Source organism: Eleginops maclovinus, chromosome 1 (assembly GCF_036324505.1).
Source record: "Eleginops maclovinus isolate JMC-PN-2008 ecotype Puerto Natales chromosome 1, JC_Emac_rtc_rv5, whole genome shotgun sequence".
NCBI lineage: Eukaryota > Metazoa > Chordata > Actinopteri > Perciformes > Eleginopidae > Eleginops > Eleginops maclovinus.
In genome coordinates this window covers 27781972-27792003 of record NC_086349.1, presented here as the reverse complement: position 1 = coordinate 27792003, position 10032 = coordinate 27781972, and the positions used below count along the sequence as shown (strand labels likewise).

At 46.0% G+C, this 10032-nt stretch overlaps 1 protein-coding gene across 1 annotated transcript; it reads left to right on the top strand.

The window, feature by feature from the left end:
• Positions 1-3210: 3210 nt before the first annotated feature.
• scrt2 (scratch family zinc finger 2) lies at positions 3211-9290 on the top strand. The gene is made up of 2 exons (XM_063880179.1): positions 3211-3651; positions 8482-9290. Exons 1-2 carry the CDS (start codon positions 3480-3482, stop codon positions 9288-9290), a joined length of 981 nt encoding a protein of 326 aa, XP_063736249.1. The 5' UTR covers positions 3211-3479.
• The last annotated feature ends 742 nt before the right edge of the window (positions 9291-10032 follow it).

The following is a 10032-nucleotide window of genomic DNA, read 5'->3' as shown; positions in this document are numbered from 1 at the left end:
TCTGTTGCAGTATACCTCAGTGCTTTTAACGAGTTATTTGAAATGACTCATTATCACAACACATAGTATTACAATGAGCATGTGATTATTTAAAAGTATCATTTGACGTATTTTCCTTAAACTACGGGAGAGGATGAGGAGGAACGTTATTTTAGAAAGCTCACATCTGAATATCGAGGTTGATTAGCTGTGCAGCCCTGATCGTTGGAACAGATTCCTCCTTTTTTCTTCCAGCAAGATAAAGATATTTCTCCACAAAACCCAGAGAAAGTTTTCAGCTGTTCGTTTCAGACACTAATCCCCCCCCCCCCCCCCCCCCCCCCCGACCTTCCCCGTCCTTCGGCCCGCGCTGCATGCTGACAGCGATGTTAACTGTAATGTACATTCACACACACGTGTCATAAATCCTGACCTGATGATTTAACACCGTCCTCCTGAAGCCGGCTGCAGGTCAGGGGGGGGGGGGGGGGGGGGACAGCTCCAGTGCACGGAAATGCTAAATGTATTGAATCAGCTGTAAGAGGCCCCTTTAATCCTTGTTGTTGTGGGTCTTCAACTGATTTAGGTACCCTTTTGGTGTGTGGGAGAGAAAGGCAGGGATTTGAGCCTCTGCAGACCATTTACATGCACCTATAGAACACACTGCAGGAGAGGGAGCAGCACAACTACAGCAACAGGGACTCTTTAGATGTAGTGAATGTGATTTACAGAAGCAAAGATGTTCAATGAATTCCACGCCGGAACAATCAGTCTCTCATTGATCCGTAGAGTTGGCTAGAAAATTAAATCCCCATTGACCTTTATAATTGATTCCTTAAGACAGCAATACGCTGAATGTGCTCTGTGTGTGTTTACAGCTCTAAAATGTGAGGATTATTCAGGCATTTCACTGAAAGTCTAATATATGTTTAAAGTGTCCGTGGTTTGAAATAAAATATGTGTATTCAACGCGTTTCCTGTCACGATATCCAACAGCACAGAGACTTTCTGATGCAGACACTTTATGACGTGTTATATAACAGAAACAGCGGCGCTAGTTTTCCATTTATAGTTGCTTTAAAGCAGTGAACCGTGAAGTGCTGTGTCACAAGTGTGCCCTGTTGATATTGAATCCAACAGGTGCGTCGATTCTGCTTCCAGAGAGAAGCAGGAAATTGCATTTTTCTGTATAAATATTTCACTCCGAAAGAGAAGCGTCTCTCGTTATGAACGTTCACCGTAACACCATCAGCTGAGCGAGCTAACAAGTCGACACAACACCAACCCGCAGATATGCAGCCAATTTAGCAAAGCACGGATCTAATTCTGAATTTCACCCTAATCAAAAAAGATGTAATTAATTAATCAGATAATCCAGTGGCACGCATCGCAGGACACACATCTGTGCAGCGGTAATGGGGAGGCAGGGAGACAGCAGCACTTCCCCCATGCTCACTCCTCTAATATACAGTATGTATTGTATATTCTTCAAGTCCCCAAATTAATAACTAAGCATTTTTAAAAACAGCTGTGTAACCGCTGTCGACTGGCGGTGTCGAGGTTGTGTCGTGGAAGGATGAGACCTCAGTCAGCGTCCCGTTGGAGCCGATGACGACAGATGAACAACAAATCAGTGTATGGTTTGCCCTCACACTTCAGCTCCTGCACGGATCAAATAAGAAGCAGTTCCTGATTGTTCGTGTCCCTAACGATTTGTAAATGTGTTTGGATTGAACAGGAGGTACTTATTTAGTACCTTTCAGAGATGTGTCTGTTATCTTGTGTTAAACGGTAAATGGACTTATAAAGCGCTTTATCCAGTCTTTTCGACCTCAAAGCGCTTTACATACTACATGGTACCAAACTACCTCACTAACTACCTTTCACACACATTCATACACCGTTGGCCATCGGCAGCAAATCGGGGTTAGGCATCTTGCCCAAGGATACATCGACATGTTGACTGCTCGGGCTGGGATCGAACCCCCAGACGACCGAACTCCCTCGCAGGCACAGTCGCCACCGTGTTGTAGATCCCTTGTCTTTAACCTGCAAACCAAAACAGGGTTCTGTCTAAACGCCCTCCTAGTGAATGCATAACCTGAACCTGAACCTGAACCTGAACCTGAACCGAGCTGGAAACCAGTTCAATTCAGAGAGAGATACTGAGAATAACGTTCATCACTGGAATGTAATTAGTGATCCATTTACGTGTTTTACATTCTGATTTCTGCAACTGTCTTTACCTTTGCCAGGTGTTTTCCATCCATAATAATAGATATCATTTATTGATCCCAGGCATTAAAATAAATAGAAATAAAGCGAGTAGATTGAAATAGAAATGAAACTGCATTAGAGTAGAGAATACCGTGAGGATAAAATGAGTACACAAAATAAAGCAGGATATTATTCAGGAAGGGAATATTAAACCAAATATAAATGAGTGAAGTCAGCTGTGGAGCAGGGATCATACATCGTAGTGCTCTAGTTAAATTCAAGTGAAATGTAGTGAGTATAAAGTACAAAAGTAAAGTACTCTACTTTTGAGGTACTTGTACTTATAATATATATATAGTTTGAGTCTGCAAAATAATAGTCTTGTGGTACTTTAAGTATATTTGATGCTAATACTTCTATATTGATCTCGAGTTTTATAAAAACTGTGATTTCTAACTTCATTAAAGGAGAGGTTTTCAGCCCAAAGCCTCTCCCAGCATGTTCTCTGGGATGTTTGTGTACTTCTAAACTGTGCAAAAGCATTAATTCCATTAGTTCTAAAGTACTTCTATCAGAGTACTTTTGCCACCTCTGGAGGAAACCCAGGGACGAGCGGGAGGCAGCAAACATAAACTGAGCCACTTCATCTGAAAACAATGGGGGACAGGACACTGAATGTGCTCTCATCCACATCTCCATTGTCCTGCCTCTCTTCCTCCTCCTCCTCCGAGCACGGAGCATGAGAGGGGAGGGAAGGGGAGGTAAAGGGGGAGCAGCAGCAGTGGGGGGGTCTGGCTGTGTTCTTTCTCCTCTGTCTGAATGCACAGACGGTTCAGTAGTAATTTGATGTGTGTCCCCGGGGACATTTGATGGATTAAAGCTAAGCAGCTCCATTTCGCAGCACCACCTGATCTCCCCCCTGCCTCCCCCATATAAAGGCTGGCGTGATTGCTGATCTCAGCTAGTCTGACAGAGTCTCTCCCTCCTCTCTGTCTGTCTCCCTCCTCACCCTGAAGCTGCTGCATCACAGGAGCTATCCAGTGCTGAACAGGATCGCCGCTATTTTTTATTTTTTTATTTTTCCGGGGGGAAGCTGGGGGAGGCAGAGAGTCTCGCACAGCGTCGCCGTCAGCCTCTGGTTTCCATTTTCTTTCTTATCTCATGTTTTCTGGTCTCCACATTAAGGATTATACCGTCCGGCCGTGTGCTTCCTCCGAGGGTCTTCTTCCTTTTCTACTCTCATGCGTTTTTCTCGGCTCTGTGTTTTTTTTATCCATTGAAACATGCCCCGCTCATTTTTGGTGAAGAAGATCAAGCTTGATGATTTCTCTTCGTCCAATGTGGCCACGTCCCATCACCACCACCACCACCACCACCACCTGGACGACTCCTACACTTTCGCCCGCTCCATCACAGACTCGGTGACCAGCCTCGGGGTCCGGCTCAGTGAGAATGGTGAGTGTGAATCCCTCCCGTGTTTCACGTTGAACAGATAACGGCAGCCTCTTTTGTTTGTGTGCCGGGGTGACATTTCTGTGTGAATTAGTGTGAGATGTTACAGATTTTTTGGGATAATCCCCTCCGGTTGCACCCCACCCCCACCTCCCTGCTCCCAGACTTTTGTTTTTTGACTCTGGCGAAGGACAGACACAATCCAGGTCAGCGCCGCGGATTAGCTTATGTAAATAGGGAACAAAACGTGTGTGTGAGAGTTACGTATCGGTCCGGCTGCTGCTGATGCACACACACACACATCCTCCGACCATCTCCGGACTAAAAGATTCATGAATATGAGAGATGAGTATCGGATGATGCATTTGTCCTTAGCTGTTATTGTCCTTGACTTCCCCATCACGGCTCCCCCCCTCTCTTCCCCCGTCCAAATGGAGCGTGCACAGCCTCCCCCACCCCCACCCCCATCCCCATCGCTGCACTACATCTTTCTCTCGCTTCCGGGCATTTGAAAACTAGCAGGGGTTAGAGTTTCAGCCGTGCAGGCCTATCGCCGCCACGAGAGACATCAACACACTGTACAGTATAGAGCTGCCGGGTGGGGGTGGGAGTCGAAAAAGGAGTCAAAAAATGCTTGGGGCAGCAGTGGAGGCAGGTCATGTGACACAGAGAGAGTACAGTAAATATAAAGGAAGAGGCACATAGCTGCACTGTGGTCAACACACGCTGAGATTTAAAGCTTCCATTTTGTGGCCACGTTTAAAGGGCCGTGTGATGCAGGGACTCAGAGGAGCTGCAGGGGGGGTCTGGAGTCCCGGGCTCCTCCAAACATGCAACATGAACATATACAAGACGTAAAACCATACAAACAGTGCAGGAAGGACGAGCAGAAATGAGAAGAGGCAGCTGCAGGATGCCTTTGTTGAGATATTATTATGCATTATTAAGCCTCAGGGGTCCTTCTTCCTCTCACCTTGTTTTAACGTGCAGTAAATGATTTATCTTTAATACAACTCATCTGTCAGAGGACCCAAACCAGTGGAAGAACAACCACTCTGCACTTCTATAAAGACAGCTACTTTGAGATGCAATTTCCCTCTTTTTGTGTGCATGAATTGTATATTGTGAGTGTCTTTTATCCTATTTGCAGAGTGCAATATATGTACATTTGACTGCACATAAAGGATTGTGCATTCACACAGAGAGGTCCATAGTGCTGTGAACATGCCCACCTGTTATCCAACAACAAGCTGCAGGATTAAAACATCTGGAGAGAAATAAAAACATGCTTTCTCTAAATATATATTTCCTCCTTCTGCACAATTTACTCATTAAATACTTATTCTCACTTCCCATTGTTCCTAAACCTTTTGTCCCCGTGAACAATAAGCATTATCGCAGTAAAACCAAGGCACTACATCGATGTTGACAAAAGCCATTTAATTTGAACAAAAGGACCTTTTTTTTTCTCCCCGTGCTCCCCGAGAAATAAAATAAAAAAGGCAGAGAGGGAAATAAAAGAAATGAGAGCGTGGCTGAAAAAGCCTCACATCAGCACTTCTTGCCGAGCGGGGAGATTTTCCGTGCACCCCCCCCCCCCTCTTTGTGGAGACATTTGACTTGAGTGTCTGTGGAACAACAAAGAGGGGAGGCTGAGAGGCTCCATTAATTACATGCTTACTTTGCATTAGAGCAGCCATGAGCCTATGAGCCGGAGAGGCTGATACAGCAGTCTGACCTTGGCTGGCGGAAGATAGTAAACAACGCCGCGTTCATTCAGAAAACACGGCAACACATTTATTAAACTGGATGCATTTCACTTCCAATTTCAAGCTTTTACACACCATTTCTAGATGTAAAAACTTCAGTACGTTATAGAGATATTAGAGCGTGCTCTCGTTCCCTCTGTGTGTTTCAGTGTTCAGATACTCCTCTGAATAGCTGTCTTTCCTCTTAGTACCTACCTATCTTACTACAATAAACAGTATTTTATTCCACACTCTGTTATTTATCTATTTACATGTAAACAGACTCCTGCATTTACTCCATCACCTGCACTATCCCCTGCATTACTTAGCTGATTGTGTTTATTCATTAACATCTATACAGTTCACTTTTTGTGCATTACTGGCACAACTGTATTGCTTTAAATCTTATATATATTTATGTTGCCTTGTCGGAGGAGCGTGGGACTTTCACTGCCATACCTGCACCGTAGTTAGTGTGTGTGACGATAAAGCTTTTGAATTTGAATATGAAACATGCATATTGTGAAGGTAGACCAGGTGGATCGAGGTGAAGCTGCAGGAATTTAGTTTGAGTTTTTAAAGACAGTATTAATAGTTTCTCCTTCCTTTGGACACACACCACCTGCACGGTTCAAATCAGTGCAGTGTGTGTGTGTGTGTGTGTGTGTGTGTGTGTGTGTGTGTGTGTGTGTGTGTGTGTGTGTGTGTGTGTGTGTGTGAGTGTGTGAGTGTGTGTGTGTGTGTGTGTGTGTGTGCGTGTGAGCAGAGTAGTAGGAGAGCACTTCACTGGATTTCTTAATGGCCTGTTTTCTTGAAGGCACTTGAACTGCAGGCAGGTGACCCCCCCCCTCCACGAAACAATACATTAGCATGCCTGAAGCACGCTCTCAGTGTGTGTGTGTGTGTGTGTGTGTGTGTGTGTGTGTGTGTGTGTGGCTCTTTCCCCCCGCTCTCTAGCAGCTGCACAGTTTTACATTTGATTATCGATCAGTCCGAAACTTAGACTTTCATTACACAGACGTCGATAGCTCGTTTCCACCGCTTGCTGCACACGGCGCTCAGGAATGGCTTTTATTCCTCCCAACTAGTTTTACACTTCTGTTCAGCCGACAGAGTTTCAGCCCCGCAGGTATAGGATGCATTGAGCATTAAGTCAGCTCCGTATCGACTTGTGTTTGCATGCATTCAGCTGCCAGCAAGCCTTTTAGCTGCTCTGGCACTGAAGGGGCCGCTTCGGAGGGAAGGGAAAGGCATGCCAGCGGAGATATATCTCTGTGAAACCATGCTCTGTGCCATTTTAAATCAGCCGTGGTGCTCTGTGCCTCGCAGCCTGACATCCTGCACCATGTTGGGACGCGATCACCTGGTCCAGGAAACCGGTTGTTTGCAGCAAAAACACAAAACATAGAGAGCTTTAAATCAGAGCTGCAACCTGTTGTGTGTGACGTATGAACCCACAAAAAGACATCTGTAGACACAAGGTTAAAGAGTCGAGGTGCAACGAAAACTCAGCTATTTAGACTCAACACATTTAGTGAGTAGATCTGGGATTCTGAGAAACTAGGGAGGACATTTTTCACAATTTCTCTGACATCTTGTAGACGGTTTTATCTTGAAAATGATCAAAGTTGAAACGAGCATTCGTATGCACCCTGTCCTGTTGGTGTGACGTATAAAAAACCGTGCAAAACTAAGGTACAGGAAGTAGAAGAGGTGCAGCGATGGGTCAACTGATCCCCCACTATTTTAAAATCCAGACTACCTTTTTTATATTGAAGTGAATATCTGCTGGTTTTAATGAGTATCAAGACATTTACCGACGCGATCTGGGATTCTGAGAAACTAGGAAGGACTTTTTCACAATTTCTCTGACATCTTGTAGACGGTTTTATGTTGAAAAGAATCAGATCCTGTTTCAGAGTTTGATCGAGCATTGTTTGGCATTAATAAGCACCCTGTTCTGTTGGTGTCACATATAAAAAAAAGCATTGCACAAGTAAAGTAGAAGAAGTACAAGAGGTGCAACGATGGGTCAACTGATCCCCGCTTCTGTCGTTTTGAATCGCATTAAAGTGAATATTTTGTGGTTTTGGAATGACTAATCAACACATGTGAAGGCATCATCTTGGTTTTTGAGAACTAGGAAGGACGTGTTCACTATTTCCCCTTTAATCTTGAATAATGATCAGGTTAGTTGCAGTTAGAGGAGAAACACGAGCTTCCTTTGAGCTCTCACGGCCTCAGACCGGCAGGGCTGACACGCTGTAAATGGAGAATAAGGTGTAATCAATGCGAGCGGCTTTAATATGCATCTTCCTGCTTTGATGAGCTATTATCCAGCGCGACATGTTTCCCTGCATCACTGCACTATTGTGAACCTGTGAGTTCTGGAAAAAAATGCAATTAGCTCAGCGGTGCCACTCAGTCTTTGTATGCGGGGCAATCATCCAACACCATAATCATGTAATCACCGGCATGTCACCGTGTCCTTATCCGTCACAACGCCCGGCCAACTGGGGCTGTTTGTGTGTCAATCCATCATGTAATCATTTATATATTATCTAGTCTTCCACTCTGATTGCCTTTTACTCTGTCCAATTGTATTTATTGTGGATGTGCAAATGGTTAGGGACTGGAGGGTATTATGGTTTCATGGGAATGTTGAGATAATGTCTAAGAGGATTTATGGGTAGCAGTGGTCAGCTGCTCGCTCTCTGTTATATGATGGGACGGTTAGCTGTGGTTCTGCTCAGATGGTCTGTATGTTTCCAGGGTGTGGTTTGAATTGTTATGAATGCATTTTCTCGTTAGTGTGCTCAGCCTGTCTTACATTGAGCGTTGTATTTTCATAATTAGAGATGCTGTTAGGAGTAAAGTGAAGTATTTATACAGAAAAATGCAGTTTCCTGGTGGTTTGATGGACGGATGATGATGGACCTGTTGGATTCAATAACAGCTTTGAATTACCGCTTCTCTGAACCAAATCAATGACTAAATGAATGCTAGCGCTGCTGTGTATTATGACTTGTGAATCATGTGGTCGTTTCTCTAACCAAAAGTTCCACCACATGTGTCTCTCTCTCAGGCTACATCCAGGACTACATCACTCCATCCGTATACACGGCGGAGAAGAAGATGGAGCACAAGCTGGCGTCGCCGGTGTCCGACCCACTGTACTCGCAGGTGAGCGGCGGCGAGGAGTACTGCGACCCCGACCTGAAGCAGCCCGACAGCCCGCAGTCCGGCATGACGGCCAGCGGCTTCTACAGCGGCGAGTCGGAGGCGCTGGACGAGGGTTACACCATGGATGCCTTCTTCATCTCCGACGGGCGCTCCAGGCGGAAGGCGGACTCGGAAAGTCGCGGCGGCGGCTCGAGGAGCAGCAGCGCTAACGGCGGCACCACGGAGAAGGGAACGGGAACGGGAACGGCTCGCCACTCCTGCAACGAGTGCGGAAAGACGTACGCCACGTCTTCCAACCTCAGCCGACACAAGCAGACGCACCGCAGCCTGGACAGCAAGATGGCCCGCAAGTGTCCCACCTGCAACAAGGTGTACGTGTCCATGCCGGCGCTGGCCATGCACATCCTCACCCACGACCTCAAGCACAAGTGCGACGTGTGCAGCAAGGCCTTCAGCCGGCCGTGGCTGCTGCAGGGTCACATGCGGTCCCACACGGGGGAGAAGCCCTTTGCCTGCGCACACTGTGGCAAAGCCTTCGCCGACCGCTCGAACCTCCGCGCTCACATGCAAACACACTCTGCCTTCAAGCACTACCGATGCAAGCGCTGCAATAAGACCTTCGCCCTCAAGTCCTACCTGAACAAGCACTACGAGTCGGCTTGCTTCAAGGGCTCCGCGGACGAAGACGACGACTCCGGATCAGAAAACTAAACTGCGCTGAGGAAGCTGAACCTGAACCCCAGCTTCGTCTAGTTGCCAGCACTGCAAACCGGGAAATGTAACAGAGTACCCCAAAGTTTTATGTTAGAAATGTATAGTGCAGGCCCCCCCCTGATTGTGACTACCACGACCATTAGATATAGAGAGCCCAAGATTATCTCTACAGTGGAACATTTTCCTAATAAATCAAAATTCAAAGTCGACCCAAAATTTGATCAAAATCCGTCCACAGAGACTTCAGATATGGACACTTGGTTAAAACTTCCATTTTTGATCCTGTAATTGTCAGAAATGGGTTCAGCACCTTCAGTAACCCCCCACTGCGACACTGTCCAGATCGGCCAAGAAACTTTACATTTCCATCATAAAACCTGGTGGTATGTTCTGAATGTCCTGGTTCACTATAGGACTCTCTGAGCTGGCGAACAGACTAGCTGTCGGTTCGAAACCAATAACCCGCTCACTCTGCCCTCCATGCCTTTTTTCCTTCCCTTTTTTTAGAAAGCAATATTTTCACTGAGATTAACGTGAAGAAACTCTGATGATTATGGCAAAGACAATTTCAAAAGATGCTGGATTTCTTCCCTGCACAGTAGCTAATCGTCCACAGAAACTACAATCAGACAACCTTCCCCCTACAGACTGTAGATGGTAGTGCACACACACGCGCGCGCGGACGTGGGTTCATGTAAACACACACACAGACATGTATGCAAACACAAACACAAACACA